At 45.5% G+C, this 13,433-nt stretch overlaps 3 protein-coding genes and 1 non-coding gene across 4 annotated transcripts; 2 read left to right on the forward strand and 2 right to left on the reverse strand.

Moving 5' to 3' along the window:
* Window positions 1-2,622: 2,622 nt before the first annotated feature.
* Window positions 2,623-3,291, reverse strand: GGS25DRAFT_525151 (uncharacterized protein; the record flags this gene model as incomplete). The annotated part of the gene is made up of 1 exon (XM_049264732.1): window positions 2,623-3,291. The coding sequence occupies one exon, from the start codon at window positions 3,289-3,291 to the stop codon at window positions 2,623-2,625; it is 669 nt and encodes a 222-aa protein (XP_049112777.1).
* A 2,437-nt stretch (window positions 3,292-5,728) lies between these two features.
* Window positions 5,729-6,275, forward strand: GGS25DRAFT_438859 (uncharacterized protein). The gene is made up of 2 exons (XM_049258714.1): window positions 5,729-5,947; window positions 6,030-6,275. Exons 1-2 carry the CDS (start codon window positions 5,861-5,863, stop codon window positions 6,171-6,173), a joined length of 231 nt encoding a protein of 76 aa, XP_049112778.1. The 5' UTR covers window positions 5,729-5,860; the 3' UTR covers window positions 6,174-6,275.
* A 2,056-nt stretch (window positions 6,276-8,331) lies between these two features.
* GGS25DRAFT_t103 lies at window positions 8,332-8,403 on the forward strand. The gene has a single exon. It is a non-coding gene; the product is annotated as a tRNA-Ala (tRNA).
* A 576-nt stretch (window positions 8,404-8,979) lies between these two features.
* GGS25DRAFT_515769 (glycoside hydrolase family 47 protein) lies at window positions 8,980-12,266 on the reverse strand (the record flags this gene model as incomplete). Its single annotated transcript, XM_049263118.1, has 2 exons — window positions 8,980-11,949; window positions 12,048-12,266. 2 exons carry the CDS (start codon window positions 12,264-12,266, stop codon window positions 8,980-8,982), a joined length of 3,189 nt encoding a protein of 1,062 aa, XP_049112779.1.
* Between the last annotated feature and the right edge of the window lie 1,167 nt (window positions 12,267-13,433).

Here is a 13,433-nt window from a genome sequence, read left to right on the forward strand (position 1 = left end):
AGAACAGGTTGCAGAACAGGTTGTAGAATAGGTTGTAGAAAAGATGTAGAACTTAGGTAAAGTAAACAAAAGTGGCAAAGTAAGAAATATTATTATGATGAGGAGATGGGAAAGAGATCGACCTATCGACAGTGTATATAAACACAATTCCACAATCCATTCATTGTCAAACACTACGAGGCAAGAAGACGACCTGCCTACCTACCTACCTACCTAACCCAGGTGGCTACTAGGTAGTTCATCTACATAGCAGCCTGGCTGGTAGTAAGTACCTAATTTACCTATTCATCGAAAACCGAAACCAAACTAAAAGCAACGGATTAGTTATCCTTCGTCCATTCACACAATGTGGAGGTCCCGTTAAGTTGTGTCCGCGATAACCTAGCGTGAGATGAGAGAAAAAAAAAACCTCGGTGGCATCGCGTGGGCTGTTTCGGACAAAGCCAAGACTTTGCGGGAAAAGAGGATATAGTATTTAATGGGGTAAAAAGTCTAAGATGGTTGGATATTAATGAAAAAAGAGGACCAGCCAGCCCTTCAATGTAGAAACAAACAAGACAAAAAACAATCATGCCAAGTGAGTGACGTGCAGAGTCGGGACGTTTCTTCATGAACTGAATTCAGCAGTAGTAATAACTAGTTGGATATGTGCGTCATGCTTATGGAGACTCAAGATCTGTGCCAGATGCTGAAACTCGGTTCAGATGCTGCCCATACATTATTAACCTTGGATCCTAGACATCTGAATAATTGTCAGCGATCCAAAAGTCGAAACATTTGGTAGTTTAGAAAAGTATTAGGTGAGGTGCCTACCTAAAGTTGACCTATCTAGGGTTAAGTTGGGTAAGCAGTTGGGTAAGTAGGGTAATAATACATAGTAAGTAGGGAAAGTAGAAATTCGAAGATCTCCAGAGCTAAAAGAAGGTTAAGCGTTTTAAGTGTTGTGGCCAGGAACAGGGGATGAACGGTCGAGTAACTCTGATGAGACATGGTGCCGAAGCGCTTATAATACAATGTTACCTATAATAGTCTGCGAAGCTGCAAAGCTCAAACATGATTGGAGGATAAGTGAGCCAAGCCCTACATTGTCCAATGTCCTGACTCCTCAGCTTTAAAGGGCCTTTGTTATCAAATCATTCAAATGACTTTTCCCAATTAACAATTCATACCTTCCTTATCTACATATCTACCTATGTAATCAACATCATTGCCTAATGCTAAGGAAAGTCATGGCTGAAATAGGTATATGCCTAGATAATAGGAGACTCTTGAAGATAAAGAATACTGAAGAGACGCGCGGTTCCGGAGAGGTGCGAAGAACAGGAGGTAAAGGTAAGCACCAAATTCGGAGTCGCCCGTCTACGCTATTGACAATTTGAGGTTGCTTATGATCCATGTAAGCTGACTGATTCATCTCAGCAGTGAGGGCAATGACAATGAGGGTCCCTGATCCTAAAGAGAGAAAAAAAAAACCAAAAAAAAAAAGAAACCGCTTGTTTCTCATATATTCAAGCCCGTAATTTTCCCATCGCAATAGCCCAATGAGAGACGACAAGTTTTGGACTTCGGTCGGCGTAAAAGGAAACGTCAAACACGTGACATCTATCCCTAGGACGTCTGAGATAGATTACCCGCAGCCTGCATGTTTGCTCGTATAAGGTTTTATAGTATAATATATGAAAACCACATGCAGGCAGGTAAATTGGTATATGGGGACTTCTGCGTGGAGAACCATTGAAGCAAGAAAGGTTGGGGATGAGGGGATGAGGGGATGGGCACGACATATGCTGGACGAGGTAAGCCGTCGTGGCATTGGCCACAGCTTCAATGCCTCGTAGTTATTCTCAGCTCCGCGCGCGCTAGGCACGTTATATTATCTGGGTCTTGTGGTTCTTGTATACCTTCCTACAATAGTTCCCAACTTCCTATGAATGGTATGTATGAACAGGTCCATGCTTCTATCTCCATTTCTGTTAATTGCGAGTTTGATTTGGTACTGAAATCAAGGGATGAATTGGAGGTTTAATGGGTACGCACCTAATACATTAACCTACCATTGTCGTCAGTCGTCATTGATAGCAATCGGCTTGATACCTAGCTAAGAACTAAATAAATAGGTACCTATAGATATCTAGACTACAGAAATGTCCAGATGGTCCGAATAAACTCTCTGGCTGCGTGATACACGATCTCGGAATCCGGAAACCCAGTGTTTCGCCTTCGTTCCAAAGTCACGGAAAGGGGCATCACACCTGCACCCTCCCGGATGACAAACTGGGTCGTTCCGAATGGTACTATTTCACCGCCTATTCACCATGACCTTGGAACCTTCGAATTTAATAGGCCAATGTGAATATAAAGGTAGACGTCACACCAACGTCGTTACCCGCTCCCGAGCAAGGAGCCTCCCTGACCAAGGCGACAGGTTTGTAGATACCAGAAAACGATTCAATTCCATGAGGCCAAGGGGAAAACCCTAGAGCTGTGATTTTGATCGAGACATATTTCTCTAAACGACAGACGGTCCGTACTCTTCTATTCAATATCTAACGTACCTGCTAATGCATCCATATCCATCATCTACCTCCTCCCCTTCCAGGTATCCAGCGAACTCAATAAGATTTATGATTCTGGGTCATCTTCGTGTAGCTCCCCATCGACGAACTGAGCAATCGCCTTCGCAGACAACCTGAACTCTGCATTGTGCTGGATGGTGTCTATCAATGCCATCATAACGATCCCGATATCGCGAGGGTTAAGTAGTAGATACTCAGCTATGCCTAAGTCGCACTCAGGCGGGTAGTATCCACCCTTTCCCCAACCCACAATATGCAAAGAGCGCCGAGGGTCGAGAACAGCACTGCTGAGATCAAGCTGCATGTTCGTTAGAACGAGCTGAGTCCCCCACAGGTATGAAATAGGGGTTCTCCATGGTCGGTGGCGGTTGATCTTCCATATTATACCATTGAGGTACGCTTCGTATTCCACAATGTGCGGGCAAAATTCGGGGGGCCATGGGTTATGTGATAATGCCAGACAACGGCTATATCCTGGTGGACCAGGCTTGCCGCTTGCAACATTCGCGTGCATCAATCGAACGCAATGGGCGAACTGATAGGCCATGTTATATCGTGCGAGAGCATTGAGACGATACCAAGCATCAGCCAGACAAGGCCCTGGAACATAGTTCATGACGATGAACTTTAAGTTGTAGTCGGCGATTTCAAAGAACCTGTGCGCTTGGGGAACATGGTTCTTCAGGGGGAATTTTGTGCTGATGTGCATCATCATGTTTATCTCCGACTCGGGAATATCCCTTCCCTATTTGACTACCCAATGAGAAGATATACGTGAGACCACATTTCCGGTATCCTGCCGAAAGCATAGGATAGGAGTTCGATGGAAATCAAGGATTATGTTGGCCAGAACGTACTCCGACATACGTTGGAGTCGTGCAAGGTTCCAGCCGTTGAGTGGGAAAGGGAATCCGTTGTCTTTACTCCGGAGCTATGCGGGTTAGACGGACGACAAAAAGACTCGGGGAGGGAGATCAGGCCACGGGACTCACATCGCAGAGTTTTAGCTGACCTGTCCGACCGTACTCATAGCTCGGCATCCAACGTGGTGGGCTCGGCACCCAGGGGAGTTCGATAACTTCAGATACTGGTGTCTCCCCCAAGATTGGAGGAATAGGGAGTAAAATCGTCTTGCTCGGACGAAACATGTCAGGCGGTCTTGCTGGGAAGGTGACTTGGTTTCCTCTGGACGAGCTTGTTGGATGATCTGAGTTTTCTGGTACACGACAGTTTACAAGACTTTCGCATCCAAGTCGAATCACGAGGCCACTCGGGGTTCGATATAGCCTACGCGGTTCTTCGTTTATGTTTGGATAGGGATCTCGTAGTACCTAGGTAATGGATATCACTTCGGTTGTATTGATAGTTTTAGCTACCCTACTATGTGAACAATGCTTTGAGTCTCATGAACATTGAAGTAGAGATGAACTGGTTAGAAGAAAGAGCCTCAAAGAGGAAGAAGGTGAAGATGACTTCGTACTACTGGAAGGCCGAGTTCTGCTTGCCTCATAATGATCTACATGTACCCTGAACCTGCCTGCTGTTCCCCTATAAGTGCGCACCTGCCATAACTTTATGATGATATGCCCATGTGTCTTAGTACAGTACATGTCAAGTTGTCAACAGCACTACTATGTGAGTACTTATCAGGTACATAACTAACTGTTCGTGGCAACCAACATCAATGATAATAGGTAGGTACTTGTATCTACCTAGCACATAGTAATAATTACAATCAAAAGTAATATGTGCCAACTTGGCGAATGGCTATTAATATCATTAATGTTTGAAAAGAGAATAGTATCAGATGATTCAGATCATTACCCTAGGGCCTAGGTACTAGTAGTACTCATTGAAGAATGCTACTGTATTATGTAAGTTGGAGTTGGGACCATCATTGATCCATCATTGATCTGCCAGTTCAAGCTTTTCTACCCGGAGCCTCACCTTCCCGCTCCCATGTTCAGCCCCCGCTGGATTCACCACACTAAATCTGGTTAGTTACAGCGTGTCTTCAAGGTTCAATGAATGTTACAGGCCCTGACTCCCCTGAAGTTCCAGGGTTGTTTCTATTTACATACTGCGTAGTACTGTAGCCCTAGAGCATTTAATATTATCCGTTCCCAAACCTTATGATAATACCACCAATCGCTGCATTACCAATTCAATTGCAACGTTCCTTTTCTGTACAAGACTCTGACAAGACTCTGACAAGACTCTGACAAGACTCTGCTCGGCTAGAACATTGAATGCATATTCCAGTTAGCTTACCTACCTAGGTACTTAGGTTAGGTAGTTAATGCCTACCGACTTACCTAGCTTTCTCGTATATCGATCATTACGATATGGCCCTTGCTCTTATACTAAAAATCGCGACGAACGACTTCTAGTAAGCTTGGCAAGTCTGCTGGGCTGGGATGAACTTCCGATGAAGGATGTCTTCAAGGATAGCAAGCTTACTCTCACGACTTTACCAACTTTACCAATTGGCACGTAAATGACGAGTTTTGTTAGCAGCACTGGCTGACTTGGTTGACTGCCACCTTACATTGTCCAAGTCACAATTCGTCATGCTCCCTTACGAATGAAAATCACAGCCACAAGCGATTAGATCACAGGCCTCCTCAGCCGCGTCATGTCTGAGTATAAGGTAGGTCTCGTTTGTATGTTAGCCGCAGCTTACTATGTATTGTACTAAATTAAGTATTATACAGTGAGTGATTAATGGAATATTCAGCTCCGATGTCACGGTCATGGCTGTGGCGTGGATACCTCAGACATGGGGCGGAAGAATAAGAGGAAGAAGAAGACTAGAAGAAACGAGCTGTAGAATACGTGCATACTTATTCTACCAGGTACCCCAGGTATCACAACACTATCGCCGTATCACCGTATCTTCGATCTCTAGTTACATATGTAGCTGGCACCACCACCGCCTTAGTGTACCTAGGAAGCGGGTATCCATCCGATATCTACCACACATTTGGCACCGGCCTTTTCATTTCTCCTTTCCTTCTTGAGGTCAAACGACGTAGTATAATAATAAATCTTCCTCGTCTCTATTTGTTTACCTTGGCTAGACACTCCCTCGTTTCATCTATTTTAAAAAAAATCCCCCAAAACGATTCCAACACCACCAACACATCCCCATTACATAAGATTCTTCCCACACAAATATCTACCTAACAAAACCAACTCGCATATCTCCAATCGCTATTACTACCTATTACTTGGCTATCCCTTAGCTAGTAGACGTAGTCAACCTACCTACCTACTTACTGACAATGAAATTGAATCCTCTATTGTCAACTGTCACAGCTCTCACGCTGATAGGAGCTCTAGCTCAAGCTTCTCCCATCCGCTGTCCAGATGTATGTTTCTTACCTACTTGCAAAAAACAAAACGCTCTGAAATCATGACTTATAGGTAGTCACTCACTAACACATATCTTAGTCTAAGCGAGATGCAATTCTCAGAGGAGCACTGCCGGCGGAAGTATGCTGTAGCTATGGAGTCTGCAAGAACACAGTCGTCATCGCCATGGGCAGGGCACAAGAAGAATTCAGCTCTGCTGTCCGTTATAACGATAAACGATGACCAACAATAACAGAATTGAAGAGCGAGAAAAATATTTTCATCATCGGCCTCGGAAATTCAGCATGGTATCGGCGTTTTTGCATTTCTAGAGGGTTTGGCTTGCTTACTTACTACGGGCATTTTTTTGGCGTTCGGCAAGGAGGGCGGGGGGGTACACAGTGGACAAGTCAAAAAAGGATTACTTGGCGAGATGGTTGAGATTATTCACATGGGTGCTCGTACATAAGAACCCAACCGATAAGAATGAGGCATGGCTGCATCGCATCGCATTGTTGCATAGTATGGCGGAGTTAAAGGAACGGAACGGACGGTACGGTTATCTATTAGGTTACTTACTTTACTGCATGACGTGATAACTATGGGTTTTCGATTTCGAACGAAGGGGTCTAGGAATAGGTACATAGTGTTAACCATTTTCGAGAAGATGGAACGATAGATATCCATTTCTAATTCACGAACTGATACTCGAGTAACCAATGTTCGGTCGCTCAGTTTAACACATCAAAAAAAAATAAAAAAATTTGGGGTTGTGATTTTCCTCAGATCTTGTTGAGGTCATTGATTAACACACCACAAGACTTTGAACGTTCTAGTAAGACCCGAGTATTTACTAAGGTTCTCGGTACATACCGTTAGCACAACTTAGCAGACCTAAGCAGACCGTTGAGATATCGTTGAGCATGTACTACCTGCCCCTAGCATCGTCTTGGCAACCGATGGGTGGGATGGGATCAATCATCATTGGGATGGGAAGGGAAGCATTCCAATTTCCAAAGCCAGCCAGCCATGTGCGTGGGGCTTTCTTTCTTTCTTTCTTTCTTACTTACTTTCTTAAGCTTTCTTCCCGTCTGATGGCTTGATTTTTTGTTTCTCGTATCTGCAATCTGCACTGACAGCAGTAGCAGCAGAAATGCGGCAGCTTTTTGTTCTGTCTGATAAGGTTGAATTGAGACAGTACAGTAGGTTAGGTTAGGTTAGGTGGTTCGCCAGTTCTGCACCTTCTAATCAGAGATATGTAGTGTACATACCTAACCTACATACACATACATACATACATATGTATGCAGTAACCTACAGTACATACATGGCATGGTATTTATTATAATTTATGACCCAATCAGCTTCCTTCCCCTTCGTCTTTCTTTTTCGGATCCAAAAGCCCCACACATGAATGGGATGTGGGATGGGATGTGACTGTAGGCAAGATAATGCAACCACGTGCGGCTATATCCGAAAACCTCAAACTCTTAACATGTGTCAGCTCTGGACTTTGGAAGCTCTGCTTTCCTCTTCGGAATCCAGATAGTTATAGGTAGGTATGTAACGACACAGTCTAGACTCTATAGTAGAGTGAGTGAGTCTATACATAGTAGCTAGGCGAATACGGTCACGGCTATTGGCCGGTTATTCTAACTCGATTGAGCTGTAACTAACTATCTTTAAAGCGTTCGGCGCCTGGGTTGCGTGAGTAAGCGAGTCACTTGAAGTTGGCACTTGCTATGTACTGTAAGTAGAGACCGAGGCATTGTAGGGTAACTATCTTCCTTCTTCATTATTCTCTCTTTCGCTACCTACTCGTAATAGCAGGTATACCTATAGCTCCTCGTATCGTATCTGAGGTTATTTTTATGTTGGTATCTATCTATCTACCCACCCGGAGAAGCCAAGCCATCACGAGTTTTCCTCTAGCTTCGTCTTCCGTCGATGGAACTATTTGAATTCTACAGTATCTGCGTCTAACTAAAAAAACACATGCATACACTATTTTAGCCTCACAGCTAGAGGTTATCTCGATAGTTTTTATGAGGCTAAAGAAAACAACGCCGTGCGGTTTTTTATTATTATTTGACTTTTTTCTTCTTCTTTTCATATTAGCTCGCACGCTACGCTAGGTACATAGGTAGTTATCATCAAGCTATACTAGAATCTGCCCTCCTTACCAGGGCTACCCTTATTATTTTTTTATATTTTTTTACGATAGGTAACTCGGCTAGCCACCGCCGCATACATGTACCTGTACTTACCTAAACCACACCTAGCTATAAAGGTAGGTAGGTATGTAAGTATATGAAGCATTTCCAACGCTCCAAATTCTCATCCGAAGATCGGTCGGGTGTCAATCGTCCTTCTTTTGACAAACAATCGGCACTCGGGAGGGGGGCTCGTGGTTTAGTGGTATAATACTCCCTTAGCATGGGAGTGGTCCGGGGTTCGATTCCCCGCGAGTCCATCTTTTTGTTGTCTTTTTTTGGTCTACGGTCTACTTCAAATGTTCTACTACAGGTAGGGTACTACGCAGTTGAAAGAATGTAGATAGGTAAGTACTGTAGGTATTTTTATGTTCTTGGCTACTAATCTGCTACCCTGTCCAAATTGCAACTTTTTGGTGTTTTCTGTTTTAATAAATTGTGCTTGGTGACTGATCAGTAGGTGCTGTTTTAGGATTACCTTGCTTTCTGCACCTGCTCTTACGTCGTACTGAATGTTACGATGCCAACCCACATCAGAAAAATCACGAAGCAAAGCCCAATCACATCTCCGCACAAAACTGTAGGTTACTCCTGGGGATTTTTGGGACTATATGTACTTCAGGGCCACCACCCTCTTGCCTATACACACATACTCTACCACTGCTACACAGAACCACACTGCCCCCATACGCCCAAACTCGCCCAGCCGTCCTTTGTTGTCTAAATGTCCAATCATCATAACTTCATAAGCTTCTTCTCATCTCTATCCTCTTTGATATATATATAAATATATAAATCTATCCACACCACACTCCCGCATCCATCCATCAGGGTATTCACAGCACCACCAAGTTATTGATCTTCAGCCCCTGACTCTCCACATGGTATCGTCTCCTAAGCCCTATACTACTCGCCGTCTTTAGCACCTCATAAGCCTCCTGCCCCCCTCCCGTCATCAGCATGGCGATGGGATGATGCCGCGGGATGCCCGCGGGCGTCTTCTGCTGCTCGTCGAGCAGTGGCCGGATGAAGTTGAACCCCCACAGGTCTTCTTCCCCTCCTTCTTCCTTCTCGTCCTGGTCGTCCGACACGACGATGACGAGCTGCAGCGCGTTCCGGCTCGGCGCAAACGATGGGATGTTTGCCAGCTTTTCCGAAAACGAACACCCGCCCCGCCGCATGACGATCACATGGTGCAATTTGGGGGCCGCATCGGGTAGCTTGCCTTCACAGGCTTGGTCTGCGAAGTAGATGCGCTGCCAAGATAGTGGCTCGGTGAGGTCGATAGTCTGTGGGTTGGGGGCTTCGCGAACGTCCGGGAGGGAAGAAGCTCCCACCCCGACCGGAGTGATGGCGGGCATCTCCACGTACCGATAATTGGGGCCTGGTACAGGCTCAGGACCGAAAGTGGCAACCGGTTCTCTTAAGGCAGACGTAATCTGCTGCAAGAGTGAACTGAATATGTTCTGACTGCCGATAGTATCGCTATCCAGCTCAATGGTTTGCTCGGTCTCCAAAGAAGGCTCCGCGTTCACGGTAGTAGAATTGTGGTCAACTACTTCCGTGGGAATTTCAATCTGCAAGAGAAGGTCGACAGTGACAGAATCGCGAACGCGATGGAACAGAGGATCCGATATACTCTCCAATACGTCGCGAGTGATGAAAACTTTTTCATCTCGGCCCAACGCCAAGTTGCCAATACTAAAAACTCTCCAAGATCGTTCGGATGTGTCCGGTGGATGTTCCATAAGCAACGCAAGCTTGAGGCTGGAAAGACTATTGATCGCAATGCCTTCGCTTCCCATACGAACAAGGTTGTGCCCGCCAAACATGAGATTGAAGGCACTGCCAACAGACTGTTGAGAGCTGGAAGGAAATTCGATGACGGAAGTCTGAGCCTGTTTTGACATGGCGCAGGTTCCGTCAGTGGGCAACATCGAGGGAGGCAATGTCCAGGGAAAGTAAGTGTAGTTCTCCCTCGGCCCTTCTGGCAGGTTGGTCTGCGCTTCCAGTTTGCCCAAATTCGCAACTGCATTTTCCAAGCCGCTATGGATGTTGGGAATTTGGTTAAGTCGGATTAAGGTTGCCGCGTTGTAAAAGTCTGGCCGTGCGGCAATGGCAGATCCATACAGCGGGGGAAGGTCGGCTGGGCGAGGACAAGTATTGGTGAACTGCCTGTCAAAGTAGGGCTGAACCGATTTTTCCGGCGATGGTTTATACGCCCGACCAGATGCTTTGCTTCGGGGGATAATCAACGGATGTCCTTCCGTGGTAAACACGTACGAGGCATCAAGATTGTTTAACGGATGTTCTGGGTCGAAAAGGAGATACATGTACTTGGCTGTCTCCCCGAGGAAGAAACTCTCCATCCGGTCACTCTTCTCCCCGGTACGCACGTCTTGTAGACCAGACCAACCGCATTTTGTTCGGCATCGTCTGTTGATGTCCTTTAGGACCATTTCGCCCACATAAAGGTACCAAGGATCTCGAGTTGTACGGTACAAGTGGTACGTAGACTCAATGAATTCTGGACGGCCAGGCCACCACCCGAGACCGCCTTCGACATGGCCGTCGCGAACAGACCATCGCTCTGGGAGAGCAGAATACCGGGTCCACAGAGCTGTGTAGACAAGATGGGTCTCGATGGCTTCATCCAGCTCTCCGGCAAGCGCCAGTAGACCTGAGTAATACGCGCCTAGACTATCAATCCAATATGCTTGAGGTGAGCCCGTAGACATGTGCGCATTCACATAGTGTGGATGGTGTAGGCCGGAATAAAGATGTCGCTTGATTGCCGCATGGGCATGATGCCAAGCTTGAAGAAAAGAATCGGCAGCATTATCCTCATCTGTAAGTGGATGATAGATCTGATTGGGGTCCAACCAATTTCCATCGCGAACTTGAGGCATAGTTCGATTTGGTAGCTCCTGGCCCGAGAGCAAAATATGGGTCTTGAGAGCATATTCAAAAAAGCTGTCAATGCCCGCGCCGATTCCAGAGAACCCCCCGATCCAATGCCCCCCCTCAGCATCGACACCGGCCCCAATGAGACCAATATTGCTTCTTCTTGACCAGACAGCCCAGAAAGCCCTCTTGGCTGCTTGCTCGAATCTCGGATCTTCAGTGAGACGACTTAGTACAGTAAACTCAAGTACAAGACTACCCGCTCCGGCACTACAAGTCTCGGTAATTTCTGACGAGTCCTCGTCCACGTTGGATTGTGGATTGGCGTTTTCATGAAGTGGGGAGTTTTGATAAAATGGTATCCCATGACGGAGATTGACACGTGGGTAAGGTAGCCCAGTCTGAGTGTAAAAGGCTGGAAGCAAGCGCTGAGCCAAGTCGAGGGCAAGCCGTAGTAGTTGGCCGTCGTACTTGAACCCGCTCGGCCATGGTATGGGATGTTCTTCAAGATCCTCGCCAGTCCTCCGTGGGTTGTAACCAGAAATGGGCAGTTCTCCAACAGCAAACAGATGTGCGCTAAGCAATCCACCTACACCTCTTATAACAGTTTCAAAAACTTGGACTTTACTGTCAACATCAAAGCCATGACCGCGAGCACCCTGACCGGATGGACCAGGCCGTCCGTCGCCGTACTGAGCAACCAAAGCAGCCACACCATCTTGGAAATCGCTCAATGCTTTAGGGCCAGTATTATTACTATCGGGGGGCGCTGAAGCGAGGATTGCGAGGGAGGAAAGGCTATCGATGAGGGTTAAGGAGTAATTTCCGAGGACGTCATTCAGGGCAATATTTCTCGGATTGAGGGGATCTCGAGTTAAGGGCGTACAGGACACGGGCCGTAACTATAAATTATAAGCTAATGCACGAGCAAGCTTACTTTATACTATATAGTAATATGTATATGATAAAGATATATGGCTGACTGTTTTTATTTTCATACCTCATCTTCGGGAAAGGCAATGGTCATGTAGTTATCGAATCCGTGATAGAACATGTCGACGGTCTCTTGCCTTAGCTCGGCGATGCGACTGGGGCGCATCGCTTCCACTTGACCTAGCCATGGTAATACTGATACCAACAGCGCGAACCACGCGGCTAATCTTGTAAAATGGCCATAATTCGTTGAGTTGTGCGAGGGCGCCAACATCCAAATGCCCATGCCTAGCAAGGGCATCACCGGCAGGAGATTGCAGAAGAATGCATGTGTACCTGATAGGTAACTCTTGAGAAAGAAAGGCGGCGGACCGTTGAATAGCTAGCCGCCTCGATTAGGTAATTCGCGAAGTTCCCACCGTCCTCGTCCTCGGCCTCAGAATATATCTCAAAGAGAACGATTAATAAGGGAGGAAAATCACGATATCTTCCTTTATTTTTGAGGTCAAGGAAAAGCCTTATCCCTCCTTTTGATGTTGAAGCGAATAGTCAATGCAAAAAAAAAAAAAAAAGAAAAAGAAAAAGAAAAACAACCTGGGAAAGTTAAAGCATGATGGTCGAATGTTTGATGCTGTCATGAAAGATTTGAGATAGGTGAAAGTTACCTCTCTCACTAACAACAATTCATATCGAAATGCATGTTAAATTGTTAATCTGTCTCGTACTCGCAATCACCTGGCATTTGTAAGGATCTGGACCAGCCTGAGGACACGTGCCAACGTTGGCATGTGCAGGTGCAAGCTACCAGCATCTCGATACCTACAGTATTGTACAGGCTAGTATCGATAAGGTTAACTAGTTACCCTGTAACCTTACGACGTAGTAGAGTCTGTACTTGATATCACAGATGCTATGCATTCATTTTATGCAAGCATAACAGCGTAAATGATTCCTAGTTTTCAAATAATTTCCACAGACAAAGCATTTCACCTTAAAAATGATTTCTATTTTCAATGATTTTAAAGATGGAGATAATTTCTAGTCAGACATGATTGCTTATCTCAAATGATTTCTCTTATCCAATGATAGAAAATGATGTCAATCATTAGATTTATTTTCTAACATTTCCTAGGTACCAATCATTTCTACCACCTATAAAGTGCCGCAGTGGTAACTATCGGTCATCTTATTGTGAAGTCGCCAAGTCTTCTACAACACCAATATCACGATATTTATTGGTGTCGGAACACTCTATTTTATATGAAGCCAGGACCTACACGGCATTTTAATCAGCACTTGATATCCAAGTCACATAATTTGTATTGTATCACTACAATTTGTACAGTGCCATAACTACGCCGTGCGAATCCCTACAAACTCTACTCTACCCACACCACCTGGCGTTTGCCTATCATCTGTCTCAATGGTCGGGCGAGCCAGGCATATCCCTCTT

Source organism: Hypoxylon fragiforme, assembly GCF_022984875.1.
Source record: "Hypoxylon fragiforme strain CBS 206.31 chromosome Unknown GGS25scaffold_9, whole genome shotgun sequence".
NCBI lineage: Eukaryota > Fungi > Ascomycota > Sordariomycetes > Xylariales > Hypoxylaceae > Hypoxylon > Hypoxylon fragiforme.

Coding starts and splice junctions, on each gene's coding strand:
- GGS25DRAFT_438859 (XM_049258714.1), top strand. CDS start 5,861: ATGAAATTGAATCCTCTATTGTCAACTGTCACAGCTCTCACGCTGATA. Junction 5,948..6,029: donor CTCCCATCCGCTGTCCAGAT/GTATGTTTCTTA, acceptor CACATATCTTAG/TCTAAGCGAGATGCAATTCT.